Genomic DNA, 26,233 nt, shown 5'->3' on the forward strand with positions numbered 1-26,233 from the left:
TCATTCCCGGGTGGTGATTTAATGCGAGCGAGCTGGTTGCAGTTTGTCAATTTGACTGCCATGGACTGCATTGGCCGCCTTGGTTGAGGTCATAAAAAGTGAGCCATTACCCACATTTTTGGCGAAATGCATAGCGTGCGCAATGTGCATCACAATTTAGCATACAAAACAAAGAGCAAACTTATCCACCAGCTAGCTAGCCTTGTTATCTTAGCTTGCTAGCAATGGATAAGAACTAGGCTTTCATGTCAGTCGTATCACACTAGCATTTGATAAAAGCAAGATTATTTTACAGCATGCTCCAATCGAGCAGCCAATTTCAGTGGAAAAAGTATGTGATCAGCATATGCCGATCAATAACTTTCATTGCCGATCACAAAAAACGATCACCCACAGCCAGTACGTAGGAGCCTGCAGCCAACTCGAGACCAGCTCATGTGCTATCTACGTCTAACTACGTATGAATCTTGATTGTTTTGACACTCCACATATAAGAAGTAGCAGTTGTGCTATCTTCATAGCATTTGCATTTAAACCTAAGAACAGCATAGCATAATTTTACAGATAATACATTTCCTTTTTTTTTTGATGGATTAACCATGAATATGTATGTACACAGTATGGTAGCTAATATAGCATATTAACAGATAATAGTTCAGCTGTACATTTGCTTACATTCGGGATCATTTTGACAACCCACCACCGTCATAACCACACTGTTTAACCTTTATCACGTTTTAAAAGTGAAAATGAATTAAAACCGTGAACAAAATTATAATCCAAGATGGCCGTTTATCTTTTTCCAGGGTCTGCATTGATGTTAGTTTAGATCTCATCCACAGAAGGTTTGGGCCTTTTTGTTCAAGTTTATAACTCATTCAATGAAAATAGTAATAATTTTTCTTACTGGAGAATGCTTTTCAATGGACACACAAAATGGCCACCTAGCGTTTTGCTGCAATTTTCCCTTTTACGGTTGACAAATGAATAACTTTGTCTGACCCAAACGCTCTTGTCAGCGTATGCTTGCTTATTGTGTATAAAAATAAAAAATAAAAGACTTCCAAGTTGAACCTATTTGCTTGCTTCATTTTGCACACAAAGGCTGTCGGCTTTGCATAGATTTGTCTTTTTAATCTGCGTATTCCCACTTTGGGCTGCAGGTGGCGGAAGGTCAAATTGCCTCTTATTGTGCTTTGATATCAAAACATCTGCGCCCAATAGAAGTCAGCCAAATGCACACATTCTCCTCAGCGGGGCGCGAAAAGGACGGACTATCTTCCGCCGTGAATAAAAGAACAGGATGCGGGGACTAGCCGCGGCTAGCAGCTGTTAGCGCTCTTGTGTGGAGTGTTTTGATGCACGCGCATCTGAATAACAAAACAAGAAAAGAGCCGCGGGGATGTGTCAGTGTTAATGACATATTCATGTATGCCGCGCACCTTTTGCCGGACCGTTTTGATGCTTTGTCCCGCCACGACGCCTAATGACATCACTTCACTTAATTGCCCGCAATTAAGACACTCAAATAAAGTAAAGGGAAATGCTAATCAACTAATTTGGTGACATGGAAACTGTTGAAAAAGGACAGCAATTAACCCACGGGACACTTACCTGAAATATACATATCAAATATCCATTACATTTTGGGGGTTTACCCCTTTTTGTATTGAAATAATTAGATTAAGCTTCAACACGAAGGGTTAAAAAGTCTCAACATTGCATTTTTAATCTTGTAAAGAATGTACAGTATATAGTTAGACATAAAGGTATCTGTTAAATATAACACCGCAACGTCGATTGGAGCAGGTCTAATGCGTTATGCGTTATTAGTTATCTTGAAGTTAAAGTCGGGTCACCCGTTTCTGAAGGCACAACGTTATTATTATTTCATTAATTTGATTAGTTTACACTCATCACTTCAGTCGCGAGGCATCCTTGCGGAAAACAGTAAAAGCAGTAACACTTTGCTGCATGCTTTGAATGGCTAAAAAGTAGACGCCCTCCGGTGGACACAAAAAAATAACCTGTAGAGCAGTCGAAATGAAAAAGATGACCGAAAGATTGCATTATCGGAACGTAAAATAATACGAATGAGAATCATCTTATTGGACAAGTATGTAGATAGAGACATATTCTTTGTTTTTACATATTTGTTCAATAAAAATTGATTCTGATCCTGATTAGTAAATGCTCCAATATTATGGGGTTAAAGATGGCATTTTCAATCTCAAATACCGCATGCTGCTTTTCCAGACATTTCATTACCATCCTGGTAAATTTCCATTTTAATTAGACATAGAGGAAAGGGAAAAGGCAAATACCTGCCTCTGCGTGCATGTCACAAGCGCTTCCGCAGCACTTTAGAGAACGCTGAAGTGGTCCGCTTGCCATTAGTCCAAATAGGAAGACGAATCGCTCGACAAATGGGAGTAAACAGCGCCGGCTCCTTTTCGGTCATTGCAGTTCCAAACTGCAGGAAAAAAAACATAATTAGCATACAAACTCCAAATATTTTTGACATTCACTATAAAAAAAAACATGACAAAACAAACAAGATATTTTTGTGTTGGTTTAATGAGCTTGTATAATTATCCCATATGTTAAGATGAAGCGTGACTAAGACTTGGCACAAAAACAGCCTCCTCATTTTCGCAATGTTTATGCTTTCTGTCCATCTGAGAACGAGTGATGGAAAAAAAAGTATGGAGTAAAATTAAATTCAATCAGCTCATGGATACTGACAATACTCACAGACATGTTTTCTTTATCCTCTGCAAAGAACAACTTATAATACTGTAATTTATTGATTCACTTCAAGTAGTGAAGTTCTTTTTTTCGTTTGTCTTCATGACTGTATTATACTGCTCCCCGGTGTCCAAGTCACGTACAGCAGGCTGTCGCGATGAATTAATCATGATGCACTGTTTAATTCTTTACATTGCATTTAAATAGAACATTAGAATGTAAATTAATGTTAATTAGAATGTAAATTCGAAATGTTGAACTTTATATAATTATATAAAAAATATTCATATTTAAAAAAAACATGCACTGAAAAGTAATTGCAATATTAAAGTCAGAGCTCAAACTATAATAATCAATGCGACTTGCCGACATTTATGTACTTCAGTAATAATGTTATAATTGATTTTATTTAGTATTTTCTACACACACACAATGATACACTTCAGAAAACAATAACAACAAAATAAAACCAATGGTACTGAAAATGCACAATACAAACAAACATGGAACTAACAACCTCATTCCCCTCAGGGGAAGTCAGTAAACATTCATATTTTTAAAGATTAAAGAAAATAAAACTGTTGGCGCATGTATTGTCGTTAATAAAGTTGTGATGAAGGAATTGGGGATTATTTATTTTTTCGGGGGGGTGATATGGGGGACGCGCACGCACACAGCAAGCGAGGCGAGTTGTTTTCTGATTGTTTTCATTTTGGATTAGGTGCAGCCAACGCATCCAATCTGCTGTAAACAATTTAGCGCAAACTTCCTCCTGATTAAAGACTATTCGTCTCCCTCACGTGGGAGGACCACCCGCACTCCCCCAACACCCCTCCTCCTACCCAAGTCTACCTCCCCGCGATTGGACTTGGGCGCTGAATACTGATGTGCGCACTCATGATTGTTAGTAAACTTGTGGAAGAGGATGAGACTGCCATCCAAATGTGACCTCATCAGAAATACACTCACGGGCCATTTCATTAGGTACAACCTGCATTATCCAATGAGATCTAGTGCAAAAAGAAAAACAAACCCATAGTGATACTATTTAAATGGGCTTCTCCATGTTTGATTTAAATGATTACACTAATAAGATACAGGTAGAATCCTTTACTGTTTTTTTTCCCCCTTTTATATATATTTTTTTCCTGAGAGAGCTCAGTATTGTTCATTTGGTAATCTTACCGATTCAATATGTCATCATCATTGCTCTGTCTTTTGTGTGTGTGTGCATAAGTGTGCGATTTTGTGCTCATTAATTCACCTGAATTTTATAGAAAATTCTATACCCTTCACCTAAACCAAAGACTTCAGAATCCCGCTACAGTCGTGAAGTTGTCAGGAGACCCGAGGAAGAGCCGCGACAGCGCCAGGGCTCAAACCCCGAGCCCCAGAGGCCACCGGCTGAAGAGCAAACCAAGGACCCCGGAGTGCCCCCCGTCCCCACCCGAACATGGCCAGCGCCCCAAGCCCAACGCAGCAGAATGGGACACCGCAGGCCCGCCAGGAACCCCCTCGGCCCACAGCCACCCGCTCCGCCCACGACCTATTTTTCATTCAAACAAGAAGACGTTCTTGTTAGAACAAAAAAGTTTCTCGTTAGAACGAGAAAGTTTCTTAATCGGACGAGAAAGTTTCTCATTAGGATGAAATGTCACCCCCCGCCCCCTTTTGGGGCTCTGTAAAAACATGATAAAACAAAATAATTTTAAATCAAATGAGATTTGCAAACTGTTGCATGACTTACAATTATTTGGGGGACGAATTAGTACGGTGAATACAAAATAAATAAATTTAAATGACAAACAAGATATAAAATAAAAAATAGAATAGATTAAACTATTAACAAATTTAATTTAAAAAATCATGAAGTAAATAATAAATTAATAATAATAATAATGATAATAATAATAAATAAAGTGAATGACGAAAAATACATAACTTAAATTTAAAAAAAAATTGAATAGATTTATAAAAATAAAATAAATACAATTGACATAAAATAAATAACATTCACAAAATCATTACATAAACATATGCTTAATACACACACACAATACATACATATAGGCAACATACATACATATACAAGTAAATAAAATAAAGACATGTATTACACATCCAAAACTGTAGGCATGAAGTTGCTTGCCAATTCACAATCTATCAATCGAAAGTCACAAATGTGATCTCATCTCTCCTTTTGTCATTGCACAGGGGTACCTAATCAAGTGTCCACTCTGAAGTACTGTCAAACGATGGTTTATTCTTTGGATAAACGTCAAATAAAGAGCGCCATCACTATCCCCCCCACCCCCACCACCATTTTTTCCATCTCTCTCTTTCTTACTCTCTCTCTTTTCTCCCACACTCACGCACCTCCCCCAGTTCCTTGTGCACAGCCAAGGCGCCGCTCGCCTCCACAAGCATGCGCGCACACATGCGGGCAGCACGGCGCGATGAAGCGGAGCGACACAAGCAGCAGCAGCAGCAGCAGCAGCAGCACAGGAGGAGAATCACTCCACCAGCACCAGCACCAGCACCGTGCACGCAGCGTGACGAAAGCGTGAGGGCAGGTAAGACACCACTTTTTTTCTTTTTCTTTTTTTTTTTGTCTAAGCGTAACACCTCAACTGCATTGCAGCATGACAAGGGATTCGAACCCTTCCACCCAAAAACGGCCAAGGCAAACATTTGGTCTGTTTCGTGACGTAGGAAATGTGCCAAACGTGCGTAGCAGAGGAGGAGAATTGCTTTGCTTCTTCTCGTGCCAAATTGCGCACGCAAACACCTCCAAAAACCAACATTTTTAAATTATTCTTTTAAAGAATTAACCCAATCAAAAACTCATACACACATTCAAGTTTACGTACCACGCTCGCATTATTTCATTGAATTCAAATACTAATCCAGTTGTAGTCTTTTCATTTGAATTGGTTTAAGACGCAACAACGCGTATTTTCATGAGGTGCTTTTAACGCAGTTGGTGGTGCGTACGTGACAACTGGAAGTGCGTGGAGCATGACTGCGCGTCTTCCTTGTGGCTGAGCGTCCGTGCGCCCAGCATGCGTGCGTGCGTGCGTAAAAGCGCAGAGCCAAAAGGTGCGCACCGAGTGGATTTTGCATGCAAATAAGACGCGCAAAGGGATCCAGCTGTGGTTTAACTAAAAGGAGGTTTAGCCGGTTGGCTGAAAGGAACTGGTTACTAGTTTGCAAATGGGTCATTTGTGGTTGTTAGCAGGAGGTTTATGATTTGTGTGTGAAGAGTTAGAAAGGGATAAGTCGGTCTTCCCTATTGAGATATAATCAAGGTTGTGCAATTGTATGTTTTGGTATGCTATGTTGGCAGAATTGCATGGAAAAATTGCTGCGATGCTAAATTGGCACCGGAGTGGCATAAATCAACCGAATAAATGGACAAAAATGCATTATTGTAATAATTAAATTAATTAAAGGGGCCACCTCTTGTCTTACCGTGACCTGTAGACTGTTGTACAGTGGTGCTTTGAGATACGATTTTCAGTCGATTTTTTTTCAGCTCGAGATACGAGTGATATATTGACTCAACTCATGTTTACAACAGTTTGGCAGACAGTAAAAAATCCTGTGAATTTAACATAAATTACATGTTGTGTATTTATAGGAACCACATAGTGTCCGCTAACTTAATGCTAAGACATAATGGGAAATGTCATAGGCAAGGCTACCGATTAGCATTTATGCACCGGTGCTATAACCCTTTATGCAATGGATATTTGAACACAAACAGTGCAATGCACGCAGAGACAATATTACAATCAAAGGCATGTCTATTCTTTATCCTCTGCAAAGAACAGCTAATATTGTTGCATCTTGCTGACTGATACATCTTTGTTATACTGCCTCCTGGTGGCCGAGAAGCGCACATCAGAGTCATTTGATTTTGAAGAAAAACCACCGTACCCAAGGCAAAACAAGCAATCAGAGACAGAATTCATGACTGACAAGATGTCAATCATTTGCAGTGCACTTTATCCCCCCCCCCCCCCCCCCCAACCCCAAAGCAAAAAAACAAAAATCATTTGTCATTTGTTACCGGGTAGATTAATATCTAGATTTGACGGCTTATTACATTTCAATAGAAAACCCATTTTGCAGCAGGAGGTCAAAGCAGAGGGCCTCCCTCAGGGAACATAAAGCACGTTGCAATCACAATGTACGGCGTGAGGGCAGGGAGACAGGAAGTGTCTTCAGGTGTGATTAAAAGCCTCCTCCTTAATAAAAACACACACACATGGCGTATGACTGATTGCTAATGGTGTCTCCTTGTTGTTGTCAGCGCGGCTCGAGCAAACCCAACATCCTGCGCTTGACAGTGCACCGATGTGTTCCGCTGTGATTAAATGCCTCCTCTTTAATACAACACGCACACACACTGCCTATGAGTGATTGCTAATGGCATCAATTGACTATCAAGTGCATCTGTCCTGTGTCGGGGAGTCGGGGCGCACCTCGAGCCAAGCCGACAACAAGGAGACGCCATTAGCAATCAGTCATATGCCAGGTGCGTGTGTGTTTTATTTAGGAAGAAGCTTTTAATCACGCCTCCAGACACTTTCTGCCTCCTAATCTTTTTTTGATCTATGCTAAAGCTTATCACTCATTGGCGTTTCAGTGGCAAACATTGCAGAACTTGAGAAAAGTCATACAAAAGAAATGAATTTGTTTATCATAGTAAAAAAGTAACAACGTTGCGGACGTTTGTCACTTACGCTAAATGTTCGACCTCCAAGTGAGATATTCCCGACTAAGATGCTAACTATTACAAATGTTGGTGTCCAACTATATGCTTCAGTATTTATGTTTTGAAGTGCATTGGCCCCGCCCTAACTACTTTGCGGTTCACTTATTGCCGATTCAATCGCCGATTTTTATTTGGGTCCATTTATGCTGCTATTTTTGTCCTTTTTTTGTAATATCTGAGTGAATAAAAACAGTTCTTCCTTTCATTCAACCCAATCTATTACATTTTTAAACAAAATGTAAAATGTTTGTTAAATTAAGTAACGTGTACACATTTTATTATTTTTAGAAACAGATCCTCCTCACAACACCCCCAGGAACACTGTAGGTACAATTAGTTTCAAAATGAGAAAAAAAACGTTGTTCCCCCTCTGTTGGAAAAAGTTCAAACATTTAACACTTTTTCATGTAATTTTTGTAGCGTTTTTTCAGTCGCCCTCATGTGACAAAAGGGCGCCTTGATAGCTTCTCTTCTGCACCGACAAATGGCCGCCGAGGCCCTTTTAGCTTCTTATCAAGATGCCGAGTGATTGCGGCGCTCCACAATATGAAGTAGCACTAAAGCGGCCATTGATTGGTGAAGCGACGGAGGGATGGATGGAAAGCAGGAGGGGTGATTATCTCAGGCAAACAAATGGCATTTGGTAATTGCATTTATAACAACACACACACACACAAAACCCAGGAATCGATGCAGCATTTGTCAGCATATTCACAGAAAAAGGAAAGTAGTATGGCGGTTAACGCAAGATTGTGCTCATTTTTAAAAATGCTGGTTTTACATCCACACTTCATAGAAAGTGAATGAAATATACTGTTGCTGCTGACTAGAGGGCGCTGTGGAGCCTTCAAGCTACAAAACAGTAAGCGAAGAAGTAAGTCTTTCGTCCACATTCTAATAGATTTCATGATTGTAGTCTTGCCCACGAGTGGTGAGGGGCAAAATATTAGGGATACATACCAGCATGAAACTACACCATAGAAATGAACATTCAGTTTTTTTTTGTTTTTTTGGATTACAGCTCTTGTATCGGACTTGATTAGAATATGCAGGTGATCTTAATAATATGACATCTGACTGTAGGCTACATGGAAAACCAAACCATTAGCTGTTACCAGTGTCAAGTAATTTGCATATTATTACCTTATACTAAACCAGGATCATCTGGAATTGCGTCACTCTCAGAAATGGAACATTTCTATAGCCACAGTGAGAGTAGCGATGTTATTAAAAGAAGCTGCAGCAGCAGTATGCGCAGGCGAACAGTGTGGAATTCTACAGGGAATTCCGTAGAAGTGGAAGCCGGTCCAAAAAAAAAAAAAAAAATGCCTCAGGTGTGCCTCAGCCTTGCCATGCATCCAGCAAACATGCCTCTTTAATTATCCCCTGAGTTTCACTAAATGACATGAAATGTGCTACAAAAAAATCTCAAGAAGCCTTGAAGGAAAAGTCACAGGAAATCTACCATTTTGGTTCCAAGTAGCCATCTTATGAGTCATTTTCAACGGCCTCTCAAACACAGACTTTTTTTTTATTTTTAATTATTCAGTCTTGTCAGTCAATTACACTTAGCTACATGAAATTTGGTCGGCATGTCTATCGTGAGTAGACCCAAAATAAAGTCTCAAAAAGCCATGCCAGAAAAAAGCTAACCGGAAAACTGCCATGTTGGTTCAAAGTATTTTTTCCACTCAAAGACGGAGTTTTTGTCTGATTGTTCCCAAATTTTAACCACATACACAGATAGATGGGTGATACTAAATCATGAGGGTTTTGCATTTTTGTCATTGCATGTGGGTATCGCGTGGAAGCAAAGTTCTATGACTAGACATAAAACAAGAAACTTATCAACATGACATTTGGTTAAACCTATCTATCGAAAGTAGACCAAGAAAAAACTCTTAGTAAGCCATGTCGGGCAGCTAAGACACACAAAGTCTGCTGTTTTGGTTCTAAGTGGCCATCTTATGGTTGAGGTAAGCCATTCCCCGGCGTCCTTCAAAAGCGGACTCCAAGATATTTTGTTTGATTACTAGACTGATGGGTGTCATGTGTTCAGATGTTGACTTAGTCTGTGAGTGATGGGACACCTTGAGGACATTCAAAAACTCTACCTAATAGAAATAGACAGCTGCATGCACTGTATGTTTTTGTATACTGGCACTGAGTTTGCTTTGACACACATCCGTTGATGGTCATTTGTATTTTATGGAACTTTTGCACGTGAAGAAGAGCTGCTTATGTCCTTTTTCTGTAGCATTGTAAACTTGAACTTTCCTTTTTACGTGCTCGGGCGCCTTGGATTTATGGACGGTGTCTACTTTTGTATCTATTACACGAACGCGGGACGGCGTCCAGATGATGGCCGTAAAATAAGAGATGTCCCGCCGCGATGGCGTTCCGGCAGCGTACTGATTTGAAGGTGCCTCCGGGGCCACAGGAAGCAGGCTCATGAGATTCCTGGATGAGATAAACAGCGGCGTAAGTGTCTCACTTTCTGTCCTTGGGCGTTAGTGTCCACTGGATGACGAGCTGTGGTTGTCCTTCCAGGTGAACAACTTTTTGAAGAAATGCTAGCATAAAATGGGACAAGTGGACTAAAACCGAGTCATCCTGGCTGTTGTGGAATTTTTTTACTTGACAGGAACAGGACTCTCGACACAGTCCAGAGACGGCGAAACACAAACAACCTGTTGGATGGATTCACAACGATGTGAAGCCCCCCTTTTATTGCCTACTACTCTCTTCTGCAGACACAAACAAACAGGCGGACTGATGAAACACATCCATCACACCTTCTTTTACGCCGACATCAGATGATAGCCATGATAATATCCCGCTGGTAAGCAGAGATTCCGACTGTTTTTTTTTTGTTTTTTTTTGCTCCGTGAATTCAAATCCAGCCTTCAAAGCGTAGTTTGAGAGCAACGGCAAACCCTGGAGAGAAGCGCAACTGCAGGAAGCCGCGTTTCCAGCTGCTTTTAAACGCCGCGTCTCACCACATGCGTGTCAATTACACTCAACAAGCGCTCGCACATTACGGCGTATTATGGGGGTGGAGCAGTGCGTGGGGTGTAAACGGGGCGTTCGGTTCCCTGCCTGCCCCGGCAAGGTTAAGGAAGCGCTTGTAATAATAATACAATAAAGACTTACCTCCAGAGAGAAAGGAGCTGATCGCTTGAGAATGAATAAAATGACCTACACCATGCTGTACATTTACATCAAAGACGTGGCTGTTGATGACGAGGGTGAAGGCAGAAGTCACACGACCGACAATTTGCAGAGAAGGTCAGGGCAACTTCAATTTACATTTCAAACCCTAACCTCGTTATGGTGAAGGTGACGCCAGGGAAGCTAATGCCAGCTCGTCATGTAAATAAGCTGGTGGTGCTTCTTTTTTTTTGCATACATTTCCAGGTCTGCAATCATTGTGCCCGGTAGCGAAATCCAAAAGCCACACTACATATGAATGACACCAAAATCTGGTCACACTTCAAGGAATCTAAAGCCGATCCAATATGTAAATTGTCTCATGGTGCTTTTTTTCTCAACTTTTTAGAGAGGCAAACTCTGCTGATTTCTTCCAAACTGCCAAAATTCAATAACCATGACGCATCATGTGATCATTAGGGCTGTAACGATAACTGCAATATCGTGATATCGCGATATTAAAACTGCCACAATATTGTCATCGTCACGATATTAAAAGCAGCACATCTGTTAAAAAGTCAAGTGATTTCCATTTGTGCAGTTCTAGCACGCTCTGGTGGCTAGAGTTCTTTAGTGTCGCTTAATTTTCATAAGGGATGTTTCGGCCCCTCTATGTTTAAAATCTACGCTAATTGTCAGATGAAGAGCAACGTAATATGCTTGTGAACAAAGTCAATATGTGGAGGAACTCAATGTGTGTGTGCATTAACAAGTAAGTGCCTCAATACTAAGTGTAGGTTGTTTATATGCATTGCTGTTATGTACAAAAGCACAATATTGTGCTTTTATTTTTTTAGTATGAGCTCATATTTTTTACAATATTGAGACTTTTTTTTAATACCGACAACAAAATATCGTGATAATTATCGTATCGTGAGCTTCATATCGTGATAATACTTTATCGTGATGCTTGGATATCGTTACATTCCTAGTGATCATCGTCTCAAACTGATTCCAAATGATTGGCATAATTCAAAGTCCGATCTACATATATCTACAAAATTATTGATAATGTATCTAAATTGATGCGATTTTCATGTTTTCCCCGTCAATACACCGTTTCAACTGCCACAAAAGATAGCGTAACACTAGTTGGTGCAAAGTCAATAAATCACCTGCTAGTTCTGCCAAATAGCAGAATCCATAATCAATATGCAGCCAAGATAACGGGAAAATTCACTAGCGCCGAATCCAATCAATCAAAATCATTGACTTGTGTGAATTTTCCGATGTCCAAAATCCGTACTTCCCAAACATGGCTATCGCACGCCTCAAATTCATTGGCCAAGCAGGGAAATAAGAGCAAGCACATCTCCGTGCCGGTTTGCTCCTCTCTGCTGAGGTCTTGTCTAGTATTTGGACCATTTCGCATACTGTAGATCTCAGCAGGTACACACTCAAGCCACATTCCGTTTCCCGTCTTCATTTCTCGAAGCGATTTCTCGGCATAATAACGCTCACAAATCATCTGGCGGGCTGCGGAGCCCCCCTGTGAAATTGATGCGGCTTCACCTCAAAACAACGGCGACGGCTTATGAGGGGCTTCATGATGTCATAACTTTACTGGCTGACAGGGGCCGGTGAGAGGGCACCCCCCCACCCAGGAATGGCCAAGCGGGACGACGGGAGTGCTATCAAACATCAGCATGCCACCGAGAGACACGGCGGATTTATGGAGGCGATCGGACATGCTTGGTCGCGCCAAAGATGACGGAGTTTTATCTGCCGAACGTTGAGTGATTTGAACATGGCGCTGCCTAGCTAGCATAGCATGGGGCGTGCTGGTAAAGACAGTCACACCGGAGGGGGACAGAGTGCTAGAACTGATTGCATTTCCATTCCATTTTGATGGGGAAACATGATCTGAGAGTATTTTGTGGAATGAGAATCATCATGAAACAAATTAAACTTGTATCTCAAGGCGCCAGTGGACGCTATGATGTGGACTGACTCACATCCGATCCGCGGTGGTCCTTAAGGGTAAAAAAGGCTCAATTTGATGCTATGCCGCAAATGTACATCTCTTTCTTTGAGTTTAATCCAAAGATCTGACAGTTTGCATGGGAAACCTCATTAAGGCCAGACAGCTGGTGAGAAGAGTGAGTGATCTTGGCGGACGGAGAGCATCTTTGAGTTGGCGGGAAGCGGCCGACCATGACTGACAGGTGGGGTGGGGGAGGGTCAAACGGAGGCTACGCGGCAGAGTCTCGGGATAAAGATGCGTCTAGGTGCTCCTTTTGGCTGCTGCCCGTCCCGGCCTGTCAGGTGGGAGTGACCGGGTCGGGGGAGGTCAAGATGCCCCGTCAATGCTGTGACAAGCAAACGGATGAGCAGAAAGTACTTCAGCGAACGCCGATTCATTGTGAACACTGAACACTAGTACTACAAATTGGACACCACAATTTTTTTCATATATAATGTTCAAGTGGAATTACATTACATTAATCATTAAAATTATAATAATTAACAAGCTATGAAGGGCCCTCGCAGCCCGGGCCACACAAAATTTCACTCATGTTTAGACCATCAAAATCAATCATTAGAATAATTTTACACTGTCTTTGGTCTTTTACCATAATTTTTCATGGCAAACAGCGCATTGCCACGGCAACAGCGTTCGAAGATATCTCATTTATATATATATATATATATATATATATATATATATATATATATCTTTGGTTTTACGTTTTATCTTGAACATCTTAAGATGACACAGCCCCAGTTTCAAGACAATCCAGACCTCTGTTTGGTTCCTAATTACCTTCGTACCTTTTTACTTGAGGTGCCTCCTACTGCCAATGGCGAGCTGCCAAAAAGTTCACTTAATTTTCCCCCCCAACTTATGCGTTCAAGTGGACATTAACATGGCTTTTCTGAGCCTTCATTACAGAGAAGAGTGGCCAGGCGGATCATTGCGGTGATGGGGGGGGGAGGTAGGTGGGATAAGCGAAATGATGAAGTGGGAGGCGAGCCGGATGAAAAATGCCAGAGAGGCCGGTCGGTGCACGAAAGGAGAAAAGAAGTGACCAAATAAATCAGCGGCTGGCAAATAATTGGACGAGTGGCTCTCTTGGGGAACGTCGTGACGGCCCTGTGAAAAGTGACACCGTAATTTGCAATTAACTCCGGAGACGATGGACCAGGGAATCGGTTCCCATTGGATAAATCGCACAAATGTAATACCTGACAGAGCGGTGGCCATACTCATTATGGTCATTTACCTCAGGCCGAGTGTCGCCACTCGAGACGTTTCACTTTCGTATGTGGCGTCCCATAGCAATCAAGGCGAAGGGACATATGTTAGGTTATGCGCGACACTGTTTTGCATCCTACAGAGCACTTGTGAATATCGACCTTCTACGGGAGTGTTTTTGAAATAAATGACCCACACGACGCGAGTCCAATTCCAACAAGCAGAGCAATAATTTAAAGATAGCATCCCTCCGGACGAGTCGCTTTTCAATGCAAAGGGGCTTTGATAGCACCTTGGCATCATTTCCCGTTCCAAATGAGCATACAAACACTTGATATTCACCCTACAGAACTTTGGACAAGCTAGCGAACAAAGGTCAAGATCTACGGTGATGAGGTCAAATATGCCAAACACAAAATTCTTCAGCTTATCTATAATTTTTTTTAATCGATTGTCTTTGAACTCAGTGATGAATTGCAGGTACCTAGCCACTTAATCCGATTTGTTTTTAATGAGGTTTCACAGAGATTGCCTAAAATTTCACACCTATCATACAAATCACATCAAGCCATAGGTCAAATCAAAGGTCGCAATGAAGGTTTTCCAGTTTTGTCATTATTTTGGGAAATGTGCCCGAGTTGGATGACAAAAAGAACAAACTAACTAAAACCAAACTAAAACTAAGCGTTTTTTAAATAACTAAAACTAATAAAAACTAAGAGAACCACCCTGAAAAAAAAACGGGAAAAAACCCCTATAATAACCCTGTTGATACCCGATCAATGATAAAGACAAAAACACTGTGACGAAATGTGTATCTATGCTTCAGTTTTGACCCCAATGTGTTCAGGATTAGAAATGACCCGCATCGACTGAAACTTTTCCGCTCACGACAGTCTCGGACTGAGTGAAACAGGTTGACCTTTGTGCCACAAATAAAGCACTAATTACGAGTCTCATTTCGAGCCAATCAAGGAGCTCTTAAAATTCCACTCGTGTCAAGTTTGTGATTGACAAAGTCTGACGGGAGCTTTGCTATCCTATGAAGCAATTAAGACGACTCGCTTGACCCCCGAGCTAGTTGATATCGGCACTTTCGCGTGAGTCTCATTTGGCAACGAGCCGCTGCCGCCGCCACCGAGCTGCTTGGTAAACCCGACCCATCCCGCCCCGCTAACAGCTTCCAATTATAGGTGACTGGGGGATGAGACCCCATCTGCTTGAGCCGCGTTGGCCCCCGCGATCGATGGCGCGGGAAAAGTGTGTAAAATTGCAGGAAAGCGAGACGACCTTGTCCTACCGCCTGATTGACGGTGTGCACTCTACACATTAGTAACTCTCCTGTTACACGGTTTCTTTACTAAATAAATGGGTTAAAGCTGCACTTTCTACATAATTATCAAAATGAACAAATAACATGTAAATTCGGAATTTGCATTTGTTTTCTTCATATAAAAATAAAAAAGAGTTATAAACTTTTAAGAATGGATTAGTTTGACCTGATACTGTTATTATTGCTGTTGTCAATATACACCATACAAACACATTTTTAAATGCATTAAATGAAATGAAATATAATAACTAAGTATATGCAACACACTTTAGTACAATATTTTCAAGGCAAGGTGTAAGGAATTATGAACAGTTCAAAATAGCAGACCGTGTCAGTACAAAACCTCCAGGGTTTGTCTTGAAAGCAAAAAATACCAGGAAAAGCCTACCAGAACAGCAGAACTCTATTTGGGGTTGTTTTTCCTCAGATAGAACTGGGGCCTTACACAAGGTGGAATTATGAACAGTTTGAAACAATAGTGAGTGATAATTTGCATTATTTGAAGGTTAATCACAGGCAATTTGAATCGATGGCAATGTAACCGTTTGATTTTGTAAAACGGCCACATAGCAAGAATAAGAGGGTGTGCACACTTGCGCAAGCACATTGTTTCAGTTGTTTATATCCCTTTTAAAAATATATATAGTGTTGTACAGATCATAGGTCAAAATGGTGGGAAAAAAGTTTTAAAATGAGGGGTGTGTAGACTTTTTATATCTGTTGTACGTACATTCACCCACCCATCCAATATATTCTGAGCTACATTCTTCCAGAGAAATCCGTTAAGCGCTATTACATCATATTTTCCAAAGATAGGATATCTTGAAGTGGGATTAACTGGATTTGGGCTCCAAAAATGTACATCCGTATAAAGGTTACCCGCTAATAAAAAGTTAGCTTTGCGCATTTGCACTGCAATGACAAAAATGTCCGGCTTTCGGGATTTATTGCATGGATGTAAATGTGTCACTTCTTCATCTTCTTCATTTCCCGCCCACTCCAGTGCTAATTGGCGGGACATTTTTTCCCTGCAAGCTTTACAGCGGCTTGAGACGATGGAACGCTATAATCCTGACATGGGATTAAGAGGGGATAATCAGACGTTAGTGTCAACATCTGCACGGAATGGCGCGGGAATAATGACGCATGGGTTTGTTGTCCGGATTAACGGCACATCGCTTAATCAACTGCACTATATTCCCTAATAGTAAGTTAGCCATGCTACAGTAATACCTCCGCCAAGGCCGTTAACATCTCACAAGGAGCATTAGATTATTTTCTATCTCTGCAAACATCCACCAACTGCTTCCTCACATGCAAGAAGGGAAAAAGTGCATTTGCAGACTGTCCCTTTGGAACCATTAAAAATGGACGACTTCTCAGTGAGCACGATGAGCGGAACATACTTTGGTGATTCTAGCACTCATGTCTGGAGATGAGATATTAAAGGGAGCAGATCAGTGGTGGTTATTTCTGCTTGTTTCATAATGTTTCTTGGTTGCTCTGCTTCCAATTTGTGGATGCAAGATTATTATTTTTTTTTTGTCCAATCAGATTTCAGAGCGTATTGCCATGTCAATCTAATTTGTCCAGGGTTTACAGAATCAGATGGCTAATGTAATTTAAATTACATTAGCAAATGGATTTCACATTCAGTTACGCCCTCTTTTTTTTTTATACTGTACTATAGATGTTTTAGTTTCACATAACTTTCAGTTGCATTTTTATGTATGAGAAGTGCTACCTAAAGAAGTTTGTTTTGATCTCAGGTATTTTGTATTTTATTTAATTGATCAAATGTTTTTGTCATGATATCCGATAAATTGTGAGCTGCTCCAGACAATGCACAAATATATTGTATATTTGTAAGATGATGTAGCAGTAATGTATTAAGAGGTTGATTAAGTCTGTACTGAAGGCCCAGGTAGCAAATGCGCAGCCCACCACTGAAGTACGATAGATTTATCGCAATTATTCACCGTGGAGAATAATCACACACTTTGCAGGAGGTTTGTGACAATTAAGCACAGCAAATTGAAGAAGTGAGTCACTCCTTAAAAATAATCCCAACCAAGAAAATTCACTTTTTGTTTGTTCATTCTAAAAAGGCTTAAAGACTGAACTCCACTAATCTGAAAGTGAGGCTTTAATACAACTCCGACAGGGTTTAAATGTAATTGGATTATGCCGCTGGATTACCTTGAGGGGGGTAAACTTGCTTCCCGCTCTTAAAATGCACTTCTGGCATTAGTGACAAAAAGTGGATGAATGAATTAAATTAAATTAAATTAAATTAAATGTAAAAAAAAAATGTTTTAGCAAAGTACAGCCCAAAGTAATTAAAGTAAATTGTATCTGCAACACACCTTTCAGGAAATGTTGAAATAACTATCCAAAACTGTAGGGCTAAGTAATAAATTAAAGTCAAATTTTTTTTTTTTAATAAAGTACACACCTTTCAAATGGAGGTGTTATTTTTTTTCAGCTCTCTCTCATGTTTATTCACACTTGCTTTCACACATTGCTCACTCAATGAAAGCAACAGCATTCTGCTAGCTTTTAAATAACGCAGACGTCACGTAACTCCTTCCGGCATCTCATCCATCATGGTACAAAATCATGATGAGGCCGTCTAATCAGCCCTCGAGCCATCCCGACGTGTGTGCCAAACTTCCCCGGAACAACAAACCTTCCCAAAGTTACTTCATGAACGCTGGATAAGCCGCGTTCCTCGTCACGCAATCAACGGTGGATTTGTTGGCAGCTTGGCGGAGTGTAATTATGTATGCGTGTATCTCCAAGGTGCCTGATCACAGCTGTTCCTCCGCAAAACTCAATTATCCACTGAAAACAAGTGCAACCCCCCCCCCACCCACCAACCCACCCAACACCCCAAGGTTTTCTGCCGCTGGTTTGAGCTCCTCATGTAAAAAAAAAAGTCACATTTTAGTACTCTTCTATTGCAGGATTGTACAGACCAAATACACAAAATGCGCTATACTTCTGTCACAATTGTACAGTACGATCACAAACACACAATAGGTTGTGACCACCACCTATTGTACAGATGGGTGACAATCGCAACCACAACTTCTATTATTGTTTTCATATCAAGCAACCACACACAAAGTAAACAACCAACCTATTCATTAAACAACCAATACACTAAACATCACTGCCAGCGTATTTTAGGTTCCAATATCGGTGTCTTCCAAGTCAAACTCGTCAATAACTACTGTAACCGTCTGCCAAGACGAAAAGAGCCATAGAGAGAATACACTAAAGAACCAAACAAACAACTACACGAGCCAAACAAACAATGAAAAGCCATACAAAACATCCAACCAACCAACGAAACAATCAACCCACCCTAACACCAAGTTAACAACCAACCTAAAAGCCAATTAACTCAACAAACAAAAAAACAAAAAAGCCAATCAACCGAACCTACTTAATCAACCAACCAAAACAGCCAACTAAACAACCAACCAATGAATCAAACAACCAACCAACCAAAAAATAAGCAATGAAACAAGCCAATTAATTTAGTGTAACAGCTAAACAACCAACCAAATAAATAACCACCAGACGAATTAACTTTTTTTTTTTATATAGATTTAACAACCAACTGACGAAACAATCAACTAAACACAAATTATGCAACCAAAAGCCATTTGACTATACAATTGATCAAAAATAAACAACCAGTAAAACTAAAACTAACCAACCAATTAACTTAACAAATAATCAACGAAAACAATCAAACACCAAACAATCAAGTAAAAAACAACTAGCCAACCATTAAGCTAGCTAACAATCGACAATAAAAAGAGTAAACAACCAGCCAATTAAACAACAACGTAGCAGTGCTAGATGATTTCGTCGAAGCTTCAGATTCCAATTTCGCACTCCACTGTTGTGCAGCTTTTTCTACTAAATGCTCATCAGAACGTGTTGCCAACAAGCGTCCCTTTGACAAGAATTTTTGGACTCGTGACTGTGAGCTGGCAGCGTTCCGTTCTTCCGGCAGCAGATGTGATATCAGCCAACACTGATGAGGCTGGCAGATTTACTGTAAGGCAAGGCTGCCCCTTTTCCCCCTTGCTCCTTTGTCAGCCTCCCCCCTAAGGGGTGAGAAGTAATCCTGGGAGATGGATGTGATGGAGTGCAGACAACCAACAGTGGCACGGGTCAGCCTGTGCACATTTTTACAACGCCGACAGACGTTATTACCAGGCCTCGTGTGCTTCATCCCGCAGCCTTCCGATGAGATCCTTAAAGCTCGGATCCTCAATCTGACGTTCTCCGGCGTTTTACGAATTAGCGGCGACGATTAGAGAACATCATAAATGGATTAGAGATGCAGAGGAAATGATCATTAGGCACATTTTCACCATAAGTCTCCTGGAATGACAGCCATTTGTTTTGTTTTGTTTTCCACTGCAGCTGTTTCTTTTCAAAACAAAGCGACGCCATTTCGGCTATGTGATGAGTCAAAACAACGGGAAAGGCCATTATCGGCGAGGTCCATCTCCTCAGGAGACAAACACACAACAATCCCATATCATCCCAACTTATCGTCTTAACCATATAATGCAGCTTGGAAATCGCTAAAATAAAACAAATCGGGCATTATAACCCCTAATGGCACTTTTATGCAACAATATCGGGACCAAAAAGTTTGCATGTAAGCAGGAAATGAAGACAATAGTAGCTGCGATAAAATTGTTAATTGCTACGATCTCCTTCAAAAGCTGTATAAGCACGAAATATTCCCCAAAACTATTGTAGCATTAGCTAAGAGAGGGTTATTCAATTGATAAAAACATTTCACAACCCTTAAAAGTTGTGTCTGTTGGATTATCTGGAGTCTAAGATATAAACAAATCCATGTTGAAAAAAATAAATATTAGGGAATACCACTAACAATAAATGTGTAAAAATGAATTCTCATCTGGAAAAAGTAAGAACAAGCTCAAAAACTTTGATTAAATCTGCACAAAATGTGTGTAAGGACGAAGTAGTTCTCCAAAAACTTTGTAGGATTACTCAAAGTATTAACTATAATCAATGCCGATATAAGAAACCTGCAGACTATACTATAAACTTAAAAAGGGGCCATTACCGGATAAACCAAGAGAAAAAGAAAATCCTAAAACCTTGGTAAGCAACAAGCTTCTCGCAAAAATGACAAGGTTTGTGTTGGAAATGTTCATTCAATTAGTCTTGGCAATGAGAAAACTTTGGTTGTAATGACAAGTTTGTTCTCAAAATGTTCATAAGAAACACCAGTTCATACTGTGATCTTGAAAATGCAACTGTTCTTTCTCGAAAACCTAAGACCAAGTTCGTACTGAAAAAAGTTATAGTATTGATTTATTAATTATTAATTGTTGCAAAACAATTCCAAGGTAGGAAAAGGGACGATCCAATCCCCCAAAAAGTGCATAAAAATGATCTTAATTCCATTCAAGAATTCAAAGACGGTCTTCATCAGTCTTTGACGCTAATGCTAACGTTATGACTTTCCCCGTGCAGCAGCCATGGCTAATCATCACGAAGCTGGAGGAAGGCCCGCCCCCTGCTTCCCTACTGCCCCAATTAGCGTCAAGTCATGCTTGAACACATCCTCCAAGATGCAGAAGCAGCCCTGCTGGACCTGTAAGTACCAGCACAATAAAATCCATTTCAACAGGATAGAAGACACGAGTCAGTCTGAAGTGACAATTCGAAAATTGCAATTCTTTAGGCCTCGTTGAATCTACTTTAATGTACGGACACGGAACGTTTACATAATGCAGCGCTCCACTCAGCCTAGCAGGTAGCATCCATTAGCACGAATTAATTTTTGACACATACTTTCTTATTATGCAGAACGTCAACACCAGTAGCTAGTCCTTCTTTATGTAGTCTGTTTTCTTTTCTTTTTGTCTGTATTATCATTACAGCACGCACATCTGGCTTGTAAAGACCTTGAATCTCTCCACCAGAGTTAAACATTTTTCTTTTCTTTCTTTTTATAGAGCCGCGGGAGTGAGAGGTTAATCGCTGAGCGGAAAGAGATCGTCTCAGGTAAAGAATGCAGAGTGGTGGCTTTACTTACCTGCAAACACATTTTCGAGATGAAGTGAAATCGGCCAATTTCATGGTAAAATGTGATGCAAAACTATGTGATCGCTCCAGAAAAATAATCGGACCAGCCATGAGGAAAATGACGGAACTTAAAAAAATTTTTTTTTTATATTAACTCATTCACTCCCAGCCATTTTCACTGAAGCAACCCCCTTCGCGCCCGCCTCTTTTACTGTATTTTGACTGATTTTGCAAGAACCACAGAATATTGTGTTCTATTGCTATAAAAACATGGAACCTACCAAAAGAAAGGTTAGAGTCTCTTTCATCAGGAAAAAAAGTATATTTCTATGTTTCTGTTTTTCAGCAATTAGTATTAGAATATAGCTAGGTTTCATCATTGTTCACAAATCTGTTTAAAACACTGGGGGGGAAAGCTTTTTTGCAACATGGCCCTGGTTGATCACTTATACTCTGCTGCCACCTGCTGGCCGATTTTGTAATAACTACCATTGCTTTAAGCAACCTCTTCAGGTCAGAGGCTGCATCAAAGCCTTTTGTATGCTCTAGTATAAAAACATTTATGAATAAAACGTATAAATACGTTTTTGGCAATATTTAAAATCCAACGTTTTTAATATACGTTTTTGGGAGCAAATGAGTTAAACAAATTATTATATATTCAAAAATGTACACCCATACAGAATATCCAACACTATATACTGTACTTCCCTAATAATCATTCATACACAAATCAGATGCCTCCCAGCAAATGCCCAAATATGGTCATGCACATATGGCTGTCATTGTGCCGAGCGTCCTTGCCCCCGTCATCCATTGTTTGGTTTTAAAACCATTTAAAAAGTCATTGAACGCATCCCATTTGACACCACGCGTGAACTGACATCATGGTGGCCGCGAGAGGACGCGGCATCCAATCTGCTCGCACTCGGGGACCACTTGTCACCCTGTTATCAGCCACCGTCGCACACACTTGTGGCCCGTTGTTTGATGCCCCGACACCGGCGTTGAGGGCTCTCAGTTGCCATTACAGCGAGGCCAAGTGGCGGTGGTGGTTGGGGGATGGATTGGGGTTGGGTATACGGGGGAGCGACTGATCCGTATGCAACGCGGCGCCACACGGCATCCATTAGCGGCGAGACGCGGCGCGAGCATGCGGCTAAAAGTGTCAAATATGCATGAGTGAGCGACATCCTCCAGGCAATTAATGCATCGTAAAGATGCGCACCTCCTCCCTGCAGACATGCAGATATGCGCATGTTGAATTTTTTAGAGCACGCTCGTTAAAGAAGACACTGGCCACAGGCTTGCTTGTATAATTGAACAATTGTATTGTTTGTCATCACGAAAAAGATAAAAAATTAGATCGTTTATCCGATAATCATGTATTTGTCTCGAGGCATGATGACTCAGAATGTTCCTCTTCCCCTCAGGTTATTTTGCACGCCTTGTTCCGAGTGACACTGAACAATTGCTTGTGGTCATGGGACGGCTCAATGACAGCTAGCATATCAGATATTAGATCATCATTGTATTTGTCTTGAGACTTGATACATCAGCATGTGGCTCTTTGGTAATGGTCATGGGAAATTTACGTGAAAAATGAAAATAAAATCTGAGCTCATGTCGTGATCTTTAGGCGCGCTGAAGCAGAAATAAAAATTTATATATATGATTGATTATTCAATACAATTTTCAATAGGATAACCAAATACCAAAATACGATAGCTGCATCCAAAGTCTTTGGCTTAATATTTTTATACTTGTTGCTTTGGCATTTAAAAAACAAACATCTATCTGTGTACACTCTGAGTGTTTGATGCCACCTGGCTTTGTGTTTCGGAGCCCCACCGGTCACCGGGTTATCGATCGCGGCGTGTGGAAAAGAAGTGGAACGCACAGTGGGGGAAGCACTATTGATTGCGCTTTAAGTGACAAGATGGAGAAGGTCCACTCTGACATGTTATCCCTATCGCCACCAACAGACAAAGTGTGCGCCCGCGGTGCGCACCCGATTGATTTGTGCCCGCGGCCATCAATCACGGCCGGACGAAATAAATCGGCTAGTTTTCAGCGCCACGCGCGGGTACGACGAGCGCTCGTCCTCAAAAGTCGCGGCGGCGCGTACGCCGTCGCCACCTGTAGCCTGCTCACATGATTATATATCAGACGGAATTGCCTGCTGTCAACGTCAGGCCGTCGTGAGGTTGAAACAAATCACAGCGTACTAATGGTCCACGTCGCACAGTCGGCATCTGATGCCGTATATTTACATGACAGCACTTTGATCCCATGTTTATTTACATGATAGCGTTTTGGACAGATGTTTACATGACAGCCATTGGATCTATTGTTGGTTCACGTAATTGCATTTTTAGTTGAGATGACTGCTTTTATCTTGTCGTTGGTGTGGCAGCTTTCCAACCTGATGTCATTTGTTTATGGGAAGGCTTTTTGATTAGATGTTTATGTGATAGCATATGAATCTATTGTTTACGTTATATCGTTTTGAACTGATGTTTGTTTACATGAAAGCATAGTTATTTGTTGACGTGACAGAATTTTGCCCCGATGTCTGCTTACGCAATAGAATTTTGTTCTGTTGTCTTTTGACAGGATTTCAATCTGCAGTTTATTTGTTTGACAGGTCTGATCCCGATGACAGGTCAGCATCTTGATCAGAACTGGTTTGTTTATGCGATGTTTTCGATTTGATGTCGTTTGTTTATATGACAGTATTTTTGAACCAATATTTTCAAGCATTGCGATTTTAGCTGTTTGTTTACATGCTGTTTATGAACTGACTTTGCTTTGAAACTAACTTTTCACTTGTCATATGAAAAGGACTCCAGTCCTTCCTGTCGCCAGCAAGACAGGAAGCTAACACACGGCGACATTGCCCTTGAGTGCGAGACAAGAACAAAAGTGTTTGACCGCTAATGAAAGCCACTTTCAAGCGGCCGACTGGCTCTGATTGATATTTTTTGCGAATCCATCAAAAGTAATCTGGCAGGAAATTGCACAGGCGGGCGCTAATCAAGATACACTCACACAGAGTCCTGCGCGCCTCGAGAAGGAAAATGTAAAGATAAAGAGAAAATGAAAAGTGTGTGTGTTTTTGTGTGTTTGACACAGACAACTTGAATAAGCGGGCAACAAGATACAGTAATTGTATTGTTATAAATCGATAGCCTGTGTCCAATGTGGTGTTCTGATTCCTGTTTTCTTGCAAGTGCTGCACAACCAGATACCTATGAAGCTATTATACGTGTTCTCAATGTGCCCTCTTGCAAATTTAGTAGCAAATTGCGTGCGAAAAACAAAAGCATTGCTTTAAAATGCTACTATTATTAGTATTTGGAGTTTATCGTCTTATTTCCATTAAAAAATATAAACCTAGTCTTGTAATTTTGCTTCTAATCACAAGCCATTTTTAAACAAAACCAATTTAATTCTTATGAGATTGATACTCTATGTCCTAATTGTTCCCTAAAATGTTGCTTCAAAACAAACAGCAGGTGGCAAATACGCATCAAAATTTGGAGGTTTACTACTAATTAGTTTTTTCTTGGTGTCTGCGTTATGACTTTAATCACAGAATAAAGTCAGAATTCTGACTTTAATCAAAGAATTCTGACTTTAATCAAAGAATTCTGACTTTAAAGTGAGAATTCTGACTTTATTCTCAGAATTCTGACTTTCCCCCACAATTCATAGCTCTACGTCACAAAATCAGAATTCTGAGATTAAAGTGAGAATTATTTGATTAAAGTCAGAATTCTCATTTTAAAGTCAGAATTTTGAGAATGAAGTGAGAATGCTGCCAATCCTTTTTTCCCGCCTTTACTGGCCCTAATCCTCTTCCGTAAAAATCTTATATTTTGCAAATGTGTAGGTTGTTTGTTTGTTTTTTTACCTTCATTCATCCCATCTTCTATTCAACATGTGCTAATTAGCCAATGTTTGTACAAAATCCTACTAAAACCTCATGGGAACAATACGGCAAGATTGTAACAGCTTTGTATTTGCTGGTACCTCGGAACAAAATTGTGGATGACATGCACCAAAATGTATGTTTTCTACAAAATCAAGTTTTCTAGTGATTAGTCATTTTTTTTATGTACAAAATCCTACAAAATTCCCATCTTAATAGTATGGCAAGATTCTTTGTAGCTGACTGTTTGTTACAGTCATTTCTCTCATCTCAAAATGAATCAGTGCATCACAATTTACTGTATATGTTTGCAATTAATTCAAGTCAATCTTGTACAAAATCCTACCAAATTCTCATGGTAACAATATGGCAACATTCAAACAGCAACTTTGTATTTGTGCCTTATGTCACCTCCTAATCAAATTGCAGGAGACTCGTATAAGAACATTTGCACGTTTTCATCTGGTTCGTCTATTTCTGAACAAAATTCTACTAAACACTGATTATCCATGACTGCTTGTAATTGCATCTTTGTAGCTGTACTGTTCTATTTGTTGCATTCATTGGTCTCCTAATCAGAAAGCAGGCAACACAGGAGGCAGAATTATGTGCATACATGCATGTTGAGCACAGCGCCTATGAAATTCTCTGGCATGCTAATATATTTTAATCATCGGCGTATCTCTGGGATTCACTCGGGCGGATTAGCGCTCCCACATAGCAGCAGCACCTGCGACCGGTCATGCCGTTAATTAGCCGCTAAATGTCAACAATATGAAGCACGGTGAAGCCCGCCCAATCCAATGTCCATCTTGGACCACACGTCAGATAATTAGAGAACCACACTCTTAACCTCCGCTCCCGGCATCACAACAGGTGGCGCTGTCCCGGCAACCGTCAATTACGGTCACGTCCTTGTGGGCTACCGGAGAAATAATG

The 26,233-nt window shown here is 40.6% G+C and overlaps 2 protein-coding genes across 5 annotated transcripts in view; one reads left to right on the plus strand and one right to left on the minus strand.

Annotated features, from left to right (window-relative positions):
* Nucleotides 1–26,233, minus strand: part of mtpn (myotrophin) — a 106,678-nt gene that overhangs the window by 54,501 nt on the left and 25,944 nt on the right. For all 3 annotated transcript variants that reach the window (XM_086058277.1, XM_086058274.1, XM_086058276.1), the window contains one exon: nucleotides 2,329–2,473. In XM_086058277.1, the coding sequence (XP_085914403.1) occupies nucleotides 2,329–2,394 (66 nt within the window). In that variant the 5' untranslated portion in view covers nucleotides 2,395–2,473. The remainder of the gene's footprint in view (nucleotides 1–2,328; nucleotides 2,474–26,233) is intronic.
* chrm2a (cholinergic receptor, muscarinic 2a) overlaps nucleotides 5,164–26,233 on the plus strand; it is a 48,210-nt gene continuing 27,140 nt past the window's right edge. Inside the window, exons 1-4 of one of the 2 annotated variants that reach the window (XM_086058271.1) lie at nucleotides 5,169–5,321; nucleotides 10,282–10,370; nucleotides 20,806–20,928; nucleotides 21,291–21,339. The gene's annotated coding sequence lies outside the window, so the exon portion shown is untranslated. Of the gene's footprint in view, nucleotides 5,322–10,281; nucleotides 10,371–20,805; nucleotides 20,929–21,290; nucleotides 21,340–26,233 lie in introns of both variants that reach the window. The other variant, XM_086058270.1, reaches the window with a different exon arrangement.

This window comes from Leptonotus elevatus, chromosome 17 (genome assembly GCF_054856555.1).
Source record: "Leptonotus elevatus isolate MCC_2025b chromosome 17, RoL_Lele_1.0, whole genome shotgun sequence".
In the NCBI taxonomy this organism is placed as follows: domain Eukaryota; kingdom Metazoa; phylum Chordata; class Actinopteri; order Syngnathiformes; family Syngnathidae; genus Leptonotus; species Leptonotus elevatus.